We start from the raw sequence: 13868 nt of genomic DNA, 5'->3' as shown, positions 1-13868 counted from the left end.
GAAGAGACGGATAATTGGCTGACCTCTGGTGAACATTTAACCAGCAAATGGAAAACCGGGCCTTACGTACGTTCGGCGCGAAAAGAAGGTGCCAGCGGGCCAATTGACGAGTAGGTTCGAACGATGAATCGGACTGGAGGTAGACGATCGGGCGCGACGAGTAACCGCCTCCCAACGAGCACAGCGGAGTTAATAGAGTAAGTGAGCGCGAGCGAGCGAGCAAATCTTCAATTTAAAATCCGATTCATCTTCCAATCCTATTTGCGACCGCCGCCACTACAGACGCGAGCAAGGGTATGTAGTTGTCTTAATAAATCACGATAACTTGCAGCTACGTCGGTACGTTAGAAAAATTAAATGTAAATTTCTACACTGGGTTCTAATAAGCTACATTTGTTCGCGAGGGCCGAACAACTTGATTTATTAACAATAGCGACGTTACGCAGCGCAATAACGATAACGTTTCCTTTATAATCCTCCCGTAACGAAGCTCTTTTCACTGCGTAAATATATTCGTAGACGAGAGAAATTAACGGCGAACTTGTCTAATATTTTTTTTACGTTATAAAAAAAGTTTCCACGGTTAAAAAGTCGACGTCTGTCTGCAGCCCCGTGGATTATTATCGCAGCTTTAATGTACTTTCTGTTGTTCACCGATACGCTACGCGTTGTATTAAAATTCCAGAGGGACACTTTGCTCGACCGATCTTCAGAATCTCCGTCGAAAGGACAATAAGACGACGATTTTTCCCGATCATAGCTGTATTTTCGACATTCGAGTCCGTATAAATGCCAGCGAAAAATATCTGCCTCGAATGCTCGTAATGTTCCACCATTTGATTCTAAACTTCGATATACGTTTTCATTCGCGCCGCCCGCGTTTAATCCGCGCCCGTCAAAAACTGAGCCTGATAGCGAGATGTACGGTATATCGAATTTATCACTCATGTGATTGATCATCCTGCATTTTTGCGGCTAATTCGTTCAACACGCGTCAGCTGTTGTGTACAAGGGCCTCGAGGAAAAAACGAGCGCCAGGCGTCCGAAAAATGAGTCCGAAACGATTGGTACAACCATCGAACGCGCTGCCGTTCGTGCAATCGAAGATCGCAACTCGAATACCGATCGAGCCGTATCTCGAAATACCAAGACTAAGTATCTTACTCCGACTCCTGCTGAAATGCGAAAGTAGACCGGAAAAGTTTCATCCTTTTAGGAACAGCTGCGTTTGACGGAAACTCGATATCAAAATTCTTGTTCTCTCTCACTCTCGCTTTCCCCCCTCCCCTCTCTCGTGTCATTATCTTTACGTCCGTCATTTCGAGCGTATACGATTTCGTTGCCTCCTCGATCGTCATCTTTTCCGACGAGATCCCTTCTGTATATAAAATCGAAGTACGTATTTAACTAAATCGACTGGGAAGAAAGAGGAGAGGCACGCCATTTAAATAAACTGTCACTCTCGTATTCGAGAACAGTGAAATAGGTGCTCCGAAAATGTCTCTAGCGACCCCGTTTCGCAGCTGCGCAATTAGGACAGGAAATCTAGATAAGGCATCTAATTTTATGTCGCGTCGATTAAAATGTATACGAACGATCGTCCGATATCGACGGTTCCGTCAGGCAAGAGATTCCAGGCGTATCTCGTACATTTAATCGCGAGCCGATTGTTTCGCAGTTTTTAACGCGTTTTTTTTTCTGATCGATTTGATGAAATAAAATATGTTAAAAATGTCATAAATCCACGCAGCCAGGCGGTATCCGCGCGATCGCGAGTAAAAAGAAGAAATTGTCGGATTTATTACGATGACACCTCGCGTATGCATAAATTTCGAAAACAGGTTTCTCGCCGCACGATATATATTATGATTAAAGCCCTCCGACGCCCATAACCATTATTCTATCAAACAATGTTATTCTCAGAACGCTAAGCGTCGCGAAATAAAATATCGCCTCGCGCGTTTTTCACGAAGCAATTAATTTCGCACGCTTGTAGCGCCGCGGCTAAATTAAAATGTAAATTATGCGGTGAACTTACCGGATCACCTTTGGGCCCGTCCAAGCCGATGGGTCCCTGAAAGAACACCGCCAGTGAGTGCCAGTCGTCGCTCACGCGTCCGTAACGACGTACGAAGAAAAGTGAAAAATTGCGTGCGGGCCGAGCGAGCCCTTGGAAATCTCATTCCTTGTGTATGTAACATGTAATAAACACGAGGCGAGCGCGACAAACCAGAACCGTGATGATGAGTCGTTATGCTTCCAGGCGCGACAAAAGTGCATTCGCATGATCCTCTCGTTCGCGACGAGCGAGAATCGCGGGAGGAAGCGCTGTTAATAGAAAATTTTATTCGGCACACGTGAATGTTTAATATCGCGCAGCTTCGATCCTGATGGGGCAACTTTCATATTTGATGCCGGGTCATATCTCGAAATTGCTGTTTCGCCATCGCGCCAATTTATACTGAATTTCTTTCGTTATCGTTGCTACCGTGATTAATCAGACTCGACAGATAAATGTCAGTTATTTTACGTTTTCTATCTAATTTGCGTGTTTCTCATTACGCGCAATTCAAACGAGAGGAGACGCGCAACGGCTCCCTTTATCGATTCATCGAATTTTACAAATTCGCGCGTACAACGTTGGAAAGGGCTAATTTCCCGCGAAAGAATTTCACCTCCCGACACGACCTAAATTCTACTAAAACGAACGCTTCGCCAAGTGCCACTCGAGATATTCATTTCTCTATGGACCGATCGATCGCGGGTCTCCAGTTGTTCGGTAATTACAGCTTCATCGGAACGACAACGTGATACTTGGTAAATCGGAAACGTTGATAGGCGACTCAAGATTGCCAGCAATTAAAACGAGGAGTGATACTCGCAGCGAGCGAAGAATGCAATTAACCCGTTTCCTCGTACACCAGACGCGTATAACAGTTGCACCTTCAGTCGTCAAAGCGACGCGCGATACAATGTTGCAGGCGAGAATGCCGGGGTCCGATTTCGCGCTCTGGTCGCGCGTACGAGTCGCGCCGACACGTGATACATATAAAAAAAAAAGAGAACAAAAATCGAGATGAACAGCTTATATCTCTCGAGAGCCGGAAGAGGATCCAGTTCGAGAGACGGCTCGCGGATAAAGAAGCAGGTCATACGAGCAAAAGTCGCATATCAGCGGCTACATGATACGCATTAATGGTACTTAATGGCTGTTATGTTCGATGCGTATGGTGTGCTGAGAGCCCGTGGTGTTTAAGAGACGCGACAGCAAGAAAGAGACAGACAGAGAGAGAGAGAGAGAGAGAAAGAGAAAGAGAGAGACGCGGAGAAACGCATGCAAATGCGAGGATACGAGACAGACAAGACAGACGTACGCAGGCAGATAGAAGCGAGAAGGAGTGTTGGAGAAAGAAAATAAAAAATAATATACCGGAAAACCGTTCTTGCCCGGCGTCCCGGCCACACCCTGTAAGAAGGGGTATAAAAAATTAAAAACTCGTTTACACGAGGAGACGGGAGAGGGAGGAGGGGGGGGGGGGATTTACTCAGGGTACTCTCTCGCGCGCATGCAAAAGCGATTATTTCGCGGACCGGCCGATCGTGCCCGCGATATTATCGGTCCCGCTCGCGCGCATACACGTATACGCGTGTACGCGCATATACACGGATCCCGGCTGTAAGGACGCGTACACCCTGCCGCCCGCCGATAATTATTCCGGCCAATTAGATATTCCACGGGCGTATAAGCACGCGCGCACGCACGCCGGCGTGCCGGTCCGTTCCCTCCCCGTTCCGCTGGGTGCTCCGCCAATCCTGATCTTCGCTCGCGCGACGATGCGCTCGCTCGATCGGCGATCGCGAGGGAAATCCGATCGCGCGCGCTCCTGGAACACCCACGATGCTGCAGGCCGAAGGTAGAAACCCGCTCGTCGCGACGGGCGCAAAATTTCGACGTGGCTCATCGAGCCCGGCGGATAACGATCCGGCCCTTTAAATCCATTATTCCTCGTAATTTTGAAAATTAATTCGGCAGACGGTTCCAAGTTGGGAAAGAAAAACAATAAAGATTAAACAATAAATCAAAGTTTAAGGAGAGAACAGTAGCCCTTGAGTTCTGTATTAGGGTCGAAAATGTGAGTGAGTCGTTGTACACGTACGCACTTTGCGACTAATTAATTACTCCTTGACGTAATGTAAGTTGGTATCGCGCGGGTGAGATTAATTTGTTTCTCCATTAGTAACAACGTTATCGTAACTTCGCGCTTTAATCGCCGAGTCATCCGACATCGATATTTCTTTGTAAAATGCAACCCGCAGGAAAGTACCAATTAAATGCCGAACCAGCTCCTTCCGCAACGGGAGTGCGATTTAATTTTTTTATCTGGCGTAATTACGCGAGAAAGTTTTCGATAATATTTATGCTGAATTGAAGACACGCCCGCAGGAGCGGTCGACCAAACTCCTACTTCCCGAGGAGGAAAAAAGATTGATTTCACCCGGAGAACAATTTTGTAACACGCGCCATGATTGACACACGGTCACTCGGCTCGTTCTCTGAAGCTAACGGTACACGACACTATTTTTCCTACTTGCTTACGACAGCCAATCAGGATTCAGCCCGAAGTCACCAGATCGAAAACTCTGTATCCCGATTGGCTCTCGTAAGCGATCCAGGAAGGAAAATGGTATCGCGTGCCGTTGACTTTAGTCCCAGTCCACAATAGATGATTTAAGCGCTAAGCCCTAAGAAATTGACCAATCGCAGTCGAAAATGAGAAGAATACTTTAAGCTTAGCTTAATTCGTTCTTCGTCTCGTTCTAAAGTAACAGTTGGACACCGGGCCTCAGGGTTTAGGGCTTTAGTCTCCTATTGTAGACTAATTGGGACTAATAGACTATTGGGACTAAACCTTACGACCGTCCTCGCCGGGAGTATGGCTTGTCGTACACAAAATTGCGTAGCTAGCATATGCATAGCATAAGACCGTCTAGACCAATGAGAATGTTATGTAAATCAATGTGGCGATTCAAGTTTAGACGGTTCTTATGCTATGCGTATGTAGCTATGCAATTTTGTGTCCGACGGCCCTATGTCTTCAATTCTCCTTGTGCGACGTCCACAATAACATCTTTAAGACCTATCGAATGTGAGGAGAATAATCGGCTGCGACTGGTCATTTTCTTATGTCCTAAAGATCTCATTGTAGACGCCGCATAGCGTTGGTCTACAACCTTGCTTTAAGTAAGCTGTAAGCCTTAAGTCGTAAGACATTAACTATCACAGACATTTATTCCCCTCGCTCTCAACTGTGATTGGTTAATTTCTTACGGCCTAAGGCTCACGGCTTACTTAAAGCAAGATTGTAGACCGACACTTATCGGGCGCGCGTGTGCACAAGTCTCTGGCAAAAGTGCGTACATTAGTCACCACTCACAATCAGTGTACTCGTTATCAGTCTCGAGTCCAGAAAAGGGGGACAGGGGAGGTAACATAACGCGTACCGTTAACTACTACTTCATGCATGGAGCTGCTGCACTCCCTAATAAACACACTCGCGCACACAACTGCACGTGCGATGTATCTCAGTGCACTAATACCGGATATATATATTATATATATATACGGCGCACACACACTTCGCACGATAGCGAAGTATCGGCAACTCACCGGCGCACCGGGTTCTCCGGGATCGCCCTTCTTCCCTTTCTTGCCCCTCTTTCCGGGTGGACCCGGCTCACCGGGTGGACCTGAAACACGAACAACGGAACTATGAAGTCGTACGTATACCTGAAATACGTTCAATTCTCTCTTAGCGAGAGAACAGCAGGCGCAGTTACGGTCGTCGAACAAGAAAAATGTATCCCGGGGATAAGTATTTCAACTTGTCTTACAGCTACGTTATAAAAGAACCGAGCTTGCTTAAATCTTTAAACGAGTCGTTCGAGCTGAGCGAACTAGTCACCTCGCGTGTTTCACGCTTCAAAGTGTACGAAAATGTTATTTATTCGCAACACCCAGAAAAAAGATTTAGTTAGGTTAAATGAATGAGACACGCTGAAATCGCATTTCTTTGAATGTACTAAATTTTTATCTGCCTTTAGTAAAATAATTTGCTAGATTTGAAGAAAGATGTGAATTCTCTTAGAAATTCCAGTCTCAATCAAATTAAATCCTGGCCAAGAGGTCATTTCTTCGAAATTAAATAAAAGTCTAACGAGGTGGAAATTCAAACGAATCTGTTTCATTTCAAACTTTTTTTCTGGATGTAGCTACGTAACACATGTTCTGCGCGCTTCGAACGTGCGATTTTAGATAAGAGCGCGTGTCGCTCTTACAAAATCCTCTAACCGCCGTCGCAGTGCTCCACAGCAGCGAGAGGATCTTTATAGCAAAACGAGAATGTCCATTTGAAGATTCCGAGTATCCAAGTTTACGCGGAAGAATGTTTACCCCGGGGCCGGTCGTTTAGAGAGTAAAACCACCACGGACACCCTGTACAGCCCGAGCGTTATCGCTAACGAAGTGTTACCATAGCGGTGAAAATGAGTTTCGGGATTGCGCCCGCGGATAAACTTCGGCGACAGCTATATGGGGTGCGTCGACTCCGTGTTTCGCTCATAGATATTTAGGGATAAATTCGAACCAGTGGACTATAATCATTGTCACATGTAGTTTCGTAGCCCTCCAGCTGTTGATATCGCAATTTATTTATAAACGACTGCGCGTGCAATTCTACCCGCCTCGTATCTCGTGACGATCCGAGTTTCAACGTTAAGCAGTTGCGTAATCACACGTGGCACGGCGCGCGGACAAATCTATCATTATCCTAACTTCATTCACGCGGTTGCGTGATGAAAGGGCATCCGGTGACGGCGGACCACCCCGTGGGTGCGCGAGTGCCGGCGGGTCGGAACCGAACGGGCGAAAAGACCGATAGATTTGACGCGTAATGAAATTACATCGTCGTTCTCGTCCGAAGGGTTTCCGAAAATCGAGGGGGAACGAGCGCGCGGCGTGCAGGCGAAAATCTGATCGACCGGCTCCGCGGCATGAACGTAACGGCACTAATTCTTTTATTTGACATTTGATTTTTTTTCCATTTTATTTGACATGGCTTCGGCAGTGGACGTTACGCCCGTTACGTGTACGTATCCTCTTTTCGGCTTCATTACTTGCAAAAACGAAAATCCGGACTTGCCACCCCCGTTTCGACGAGCGCAACGAATGGAAATGTACTGTACAACGCCGTGTTCCGATGTTCGGCCCGCCGTGGTTAAACAATATCATTCTGAAAAAGGAAACTCGGATCTACACGATTTCCTATTCGTAAGCGTGGAGCGCGATTTCCCTGCACCCGAGAGCATTTAACGAATGGTCGCGGTCGAACTAGCGCAGTTCACGAATTAAGAGACAGTCTTTTTCTCTCCTCGCAGCAGACTGCAGGGCACTCAAAAATAATTAACGAAGCATTTGGACAAGATTTACCTTGTCTTTTGTCTTTTGAGAAAGTTTTATCGCGGAAACGCCAACCACGAATTCGTGTAACTCATTAAAAGTACTTAACGTCCTTTACGGAAACTGCACTTTTTAGCGGCTAAAGTGAAAATTGTGATGAATCACAAACAAATAGGCGTAGTAAATTGGACATGCATTTCCATGACGATACGCCTCGCCTGAGGGTGGGATGCTGCTGCAACTCGTCTCTCGCGTTATTCTAATTTCCGGCAGGGACTTGCCTGACATTCAGGGCCGAAGAACCCTCTCTCTGTTCCTCTTTCTCCCCCCCCCTCCCTCTCTCTCTCTCTCTCGGAGAACAATTCGATCGTGATTTATTCCCGGGGCTGCTGGCCGCTCGGACAAGGGCGACGAGCGGTTCTCCTTTTATTTTCCATTTATCGCCACCGGCAAACATCGCGCAGGGGATGACGTCATATCCTCCGGAGAGGGAAGCCGCGAACCGAAGCCGCCCGCGGGGACGGAGCGCATCACATCGCAATGGACGGTAACTTTGACCAGATTTTTTTACAATCGAAGGCCTTGAGGCGATAACGCGCAAAGCTGCGCGAGGGAAAAGTTGCACGAAAAAAAAACCCGAAGTTTTTTTTCTAGTAGAAGTGTCGGCAAACTTGTAGGCGAACGTCAGCTGACGTCCGATGTCTGACAGCGTTTGTTTACGTAGCCTACTTACCATTTATTTATAAAGATTTTGTCTGCGGAAATAATTCGTACATATTTGATTTTTCTCGGATACAAATAGGATACAAGCAATCGGAAATCTAGATTCATCCAATATAGCGCAATGGTCCAAATTTTAGAAGAGATGTTATTGTTCAATTTACAGTGGATCATGTTTCAAAGAACATTTTATATTAAAAAAAAAACACCTATTTGAAACTATTTTGGAAAGTCCCTAACTATATGATTTTACCAGCGCGACGTTCTTATCGCAGCGATGTAACAAATGAACGTAACGAATGAACAAACGGATGAATAATTATCATAAAAGCTGATCGATATTACGAATTAATTAATATTAATAAGAGTCTTACTCAGCTGCCCGTTATTAAATGAATAAAGTACGACCAGAGAGTTTAGCCGCGAAAATTTGTCGGAATCAAACTCACACCCACTCTCCCTCTCTCTCTCTCTCGGGGTGGATATGAGCACACTCCATTTAATAGACACGAAACTGTCAGTACGATCGCCGGTAGCGTTCCACAGCAATTCCGGATAATCTGCCCTGACGGTTACACCTCGTCCGTAATCCACGACGTGTGTAGAAATAACGACGTACGTGCCGATCGCGCGTATTTCTCGGCGGCAGCTGGCGAGCCGCGTATGGACGTGTACGTCTCCCGGGAGACCGCACCGGTTTGTATCTCGCATCTCCGAATAAAAAGTCAGAGAAGGCAAGATGGCATAATCCCGCCGCACGTCGAGACGCACGGCCCTTTCGAGGATTACGCGGCGACGGGATGCGGCTACTGGATATGTATACCCGAGACGGCTCTATCAAAATTATATGAGTCAAGCGCGGCGCGCCACTTTTAAACTCGACGCGGATTTACCAGCGATACGAGCTCGCGAGAGACGAACGGGTTATTTAAACGATGCGCGACATATATACTTTCCGAAACATCGTGACTTAAGGGGATGCTGGGAGTGATTCTGCACTTTTGCACCTTTCTAATCTAGAAACTGTTAGTTCACGGAAACATTTGTGTAATATACCAATTAAATGGCTTACGTGTGTAGATCGAAAGCAGCTTGCTATTCCGGCTAAATGAAAGAACAATATGGCATCACTGAAACTAAGTTTGTAAGTCTAAGAAAAAATAATAGTGAGAGCAACACACATACTACATGTACTGTATGTGTGTATTGCTCACTATTATTTCTTATTAGACCTACAAACTTATTGTTAGCTTCAGCGATGCCATATTGTTCTGTAATTTAGCCGCAATAGCAAGCTGCTTTCGATCTGCACACGTAAGCCATTTTATTTGTATATTACACGCATGTTTCCACGAAACAGACAGTTTCAAGTGCAATAGGTGCAAAAGTGCAGAATCACTCCAGCATCCAACGATAAATGAAAGTTCCCCAGTATGAGACAGCAGGTTTTCAACATCCAAATTCAATCGTGATTCTTTTTTCGCAACGATTACACGATCTAACAATGACTTTTCCACCGAACAAATTTCACTTCAAAGGCAATAAATTCGCGGTGGAACCGTAAAATAACGCCTGTTAATTCAGCAGGAAGCCGCTATCTCATAATAGGAGCCTGTCTCATAATAAGGGACTTTCCTCTATAGCGATAAAAATACACCGTTCCACTTTGAAAAATTGGCATGTCACTCTCGTCGTACTCGACGATTTGCTTTTTGCAACGTAACGCGATATCCAGTTCCCGCGGCAGGCGCCGCGCGCGATAAGAAACGACGAGCGCGAGTTCGGTAATGCCCCCCGGTACAGGGTGGAGGAAGGCAGGCGCGCGAACGGGACGAAGAAGCCGACGACGGCGAGGCAAGGATCGATCGATGTCGATCAGCATCGAGATAAAAAAAAAGAGGCGACTCCCCCTCGCTCGTCTCGGCCGCCCCGCTATTCTCTCGGCGCGGCGCGGCAAGTTTTCGCCGCCCCGCGGTTCTCATCAGACCACGCGATGACGGGTGCCGCCGCGTCGCGCCGCCTCCCCCGAAGACTTGTACTTGTCGCGAGTACCCGGGGTATAACGAGGAAAGTTTGCTACCGGCGGACGTTGCTGATCGCTCGCGGCTCGGCAAGAAGCGACCAAAACGAACTTTGCGAGCCGCAACGCGGCCGTCATGTCGAGCGGTTCCGCGATACGTCGAGACCAAATATATGAAGGGTAGAAGGGGGTAGGGATGACAGCTGTCGCGTGGATTAACGAGAACTTTAAAATGAAATTTTTTTTTGCAAACGCAATAAATCAGTCGCGTTGCGTTTCGGAGCCGGTAAGTATTTCACGAAGCCAGGATTCAGGCATACGCATCAGCGTCTAATGAAACCCTCGTTTGAACTTAATTGTCTGTTAATTGCAACTTATTTAAGGTGTTCATTTATAAAAATATTTAATATTAGAAAAACTCAGCCGACGCGCTGTAACGGAAGGCGACGTGCGCTTCAAGGCTTTCATCCGAGTAAACTGGAGAATAAAATTCCACACGTAGTTCGCCACTTGAAGGGAGGTGCAGAAAAGGGGGACGTTTCAGCAACTTCTCTCGGGATATCAGGACGCCAGGTCCGACGTACGCGCTTATCAAGAGAAACAATTAATTTCCCATCCGAAAATTCCACGTGTCTCCATTTCGTTCGAGCCAACTAGTCGCGCTGTTGCTTATTTATTCCACGGTGCGATGTGAAACGGCATAGCACGCATTCTTAAAAGCACAGCTGAACTCCGGTACGTTCGCGGGACGTGGCACTTGCCGCTCCAATCGGCGCCGTAGAATGCGCTCCGTTCGCGTCTGGTGCGTCTCGCTTACCGGGGGATAGTTCGCATACGTGCGATTCCAAGCGGCATAGCGGCCCAATTGCTCGGTAATTCGGCGCGTCTTTTCGCCGCGGGGCGATTCGCACGAGCGTGCACCGGGCGTGGGCGCGGGACGAGGCGGGGGCCGCGGCGCGTCGCGCCGAGGACGTCGGAGAGAAAATAAAGAGGAAACACGCGCGGGAAAATAACCGCGCAGTCTAGACACGACTGAAATACTTCGGTACGGGGCGATTTGTGCGGAACGGGGAGAAACTTGCATCTCTCGCTCCCGCGGGAAACCTCCGCGTCTCTCTCTCTCTCTCTCTCTTTCTTTCTCCCTCGCGCGTTTCGATATTGTCAACTCTCTCGGAATCTCTCGAGTGAATGAGAACGAGATTAACGCGACGTTTTGGCAAAGTTCCGAGGACAGAGAAAGAGAGAGGAGGGAGGAGGGAGGGAGCGAGACAAGGAAGCGAGCGTGTATACAACGCGCGGCGCGTTAACGACACACCGCGCGCTCGTTCCGCAAAATGGAGTCACGCGGGTGGAAAATGATCGCGGTGGCGGCGACGGCCGTAAAAGCCCCCGGTGCGCGTAGGAGCATTCTCCGACAGGCGCATTTTCCGTGGGATTTCCTCCGTTTCTATTAGGCGCCGGCGGGACGCGAGGCAGCGGCCTTTTCTCCGCGAGCGTTCGACGGGAAAAGAGATCGACCGGATTCCCCCACGGTCCACGGAGCAGCCGCGAGGACTGCCGGAGCCGAGGCAGTGCGTCAGGATCGACTGACGCTGATTAGCCCCATTTTTTTCCCGCCACGTCCCTCGCGTAATAACCGGGGCTATAATTCAAAGGGAACGACGGCTCGCCGGGACCGATTGATCATCGCCGCGCTTTCAATCCCGAGTATCCTTTGTTTCATCTATAATATGCGAACGCACGCTAATGCCGTCGTTATAATTCATGGAGATATTGCGATTTCAAGTCAGTCGACGTTGAAGGGGCTCAAGCGGGAAGTCAAGTGGCATTACGATGTCTCCGGGACGTATTTGGGAAAATTGTGGCAGAATTTTGCGCAATTTTCAATAGCGAACAGATAAATTGATACGAGAATCGTGTGTTCTCTACGGGAAGAGTGGGTGACATAAATAAACCCGCGTAAATCTAATAAAAATGCTGGCTCTCTTACGATGACAGTTTGTTTTCAGGTCATTTAGCGTTCCGCGCGTGGCGCGCAAATTCATCGATTGACACGAGCAGCAGACACAGTTTAGATAACGCGTAAAAAAAAAGTCAAACGGATTTATCGGCTTCAATTTTCCCCGTAAAAGCCAATACATGTCTGAATATGACAGCTGTCGACACAATCGAAATTTTCGGGCGGCGAGACCGAGGAAACGACTGCGTCTTCATTACGCGGCTGTTTAAGCGAAAGAAAGTATCTCGCGAGAATCTCCATGTGCTTCGAGTGACTTTCCTCTCGCCGCACACCGAGAGACTCGTCTGGTCGAGTCGAATATCTTGGCCACGGTTTAGCCTAGTATAATTTTTTAATTGGGAGCAATGAGGTCGAACTAAGGGCTCTGTGTCGGAGAAAACCTATTGAACTTGCGACCTCAGATAAGACTGAAAAGAGTCGCTATTTCCCTTTTAGCAGTAGAGGCCAGTGCGAGTGTAATCAATAGATCAATAGTTCAATGGATCCTCTTCGGCCTAAGGCTGGATTCACACCTTGGCAGAATAGCAGAAGGCAGAAACCAATCAGAACTCGCGCTGGTAGTCAACAGTTTCTACTTTCTGCCAACAGAGTGTGCTGTTGACTACCAGCGCGAGTTCCGATTGGCTTTCTTCTTTTCTGCCAAGTGAATCCAGCCTAAGAGGTTTCAAAGAGAGTGAAATATTTTATTACATTCTCTTTGAGAGTTAGAAAAAGGTTAAACGCAATTTTTTAATTTTTACGCACCCTCAAATTGGAGTTTCAAACCGAGATCCAAATGAAGACAGAATAGAATAATTAAGGCCCATTCCGGGACCAAGGACTCGACTCGGGGTATCCCTGGCCGCACTTCCGTAAAATTTATTTTCGCGGAACACTCCGCGCGACGTTTATCCTCCTCCTTTTTCCCCGAACTTTTCGCGGTGCATCTCCGTCGTGGAACGATCGTTACCGCGCGTTACCGATGTTACTTTCGCCTAGCTCGTCTCTGAAACACTGACGGTTAATTGCCTTTGTCGGGTTGTTAAAAAGCAATTACTCGCCGCGACCGTATTTGCGAACCGTGCCCGCCGGTCGGGGTGGGACTCCCGGGAGTGTATTTAGCGGAAGCCGGCGGAGAGAGCCGTCGATGGCCAAAGAAAATAATTACCCTTCCGCCGTCCGCGTTTCTTGCGGAACGCGCACGATCAAAATCAACATCGGTTTCCCCCTCGGCCTCACTTCTGGCTCGCTTTTATCCGCGCGATCGAGCGAGGATCATCGATCTTTTCCGTCAAATCGATTTGTTCTCGCGCTTCCTGTAGTATCTGAAACGCGAACGAGGCGATATCCGACGCGTGTGACGATCGCGAGAGGAATGAAGGAAGAAACGCCGTGAAATCGGTTCCAGCTCGAAACCGTAGTACAACTAGTAGGTCCACTCTCTGCCGGCACCTTTCATCTTTGCAGACCCGATCACGTGGTATTCCGCCATACACTCGGGCAGGATCCAGCGACGTGTGTGTGTGTGTGTGTGTGTGTGTATACGTATTCGTCAAAGCCACACGTACAACTTTTCTCTTCTTGGTCTGCCCAGAGCAATGTCGGATGCGCAGAAAGAATAGACGCAAAATGAAACAAATGACGGAGTGGACCTACTAGTTATAGGGGAACCC

At 47.7% G+C, this 13868-nt stretch overlaps 1 protein-coding gene across 1 annotated transcript in view; it reads right to left on the bottom strand.

Moving 5' to 3' along the window:
• Positions 1-13868, bottom strand: part of LOC105565314 (collagen alpha chain CG42342) — a 154033-nt gene that overhangs the window by 30078 nt on the left and 110087 nt on the right. Inside the window, exon 2 of the mRNA XM_012018399.1 lies at positions 5669-5748. Coding sequence (XP_011873789.1) covers positions 5669-5748 — 80 coding nt within the window. The remainder of the gene's footprint in view (positions 1-5668; positions 5749-13868) is intronic.

The sequence above is a fragment of the Vollenhovia emeryi genome, unplaced genomic scaffold (genome assembly GCF_000949405.1).
Source record: "Vollenhovia emeryi isolate VEMERY1.0 unplaced genomic scaffold, V.emery_V1.0 DF939154.1, whole genome shotgun sequence".
NCBI classification, from domain to species: domain Eukaryota; kingdom Metazoa; phylum Arthropoda; class Insecta; order Hymenoptera; family Formicidae; genus Vollenhovia; species Vollenhovia emeryi.
This window is presented reverse-complemented; position numbering and strand designations above follow the sequence as displayed.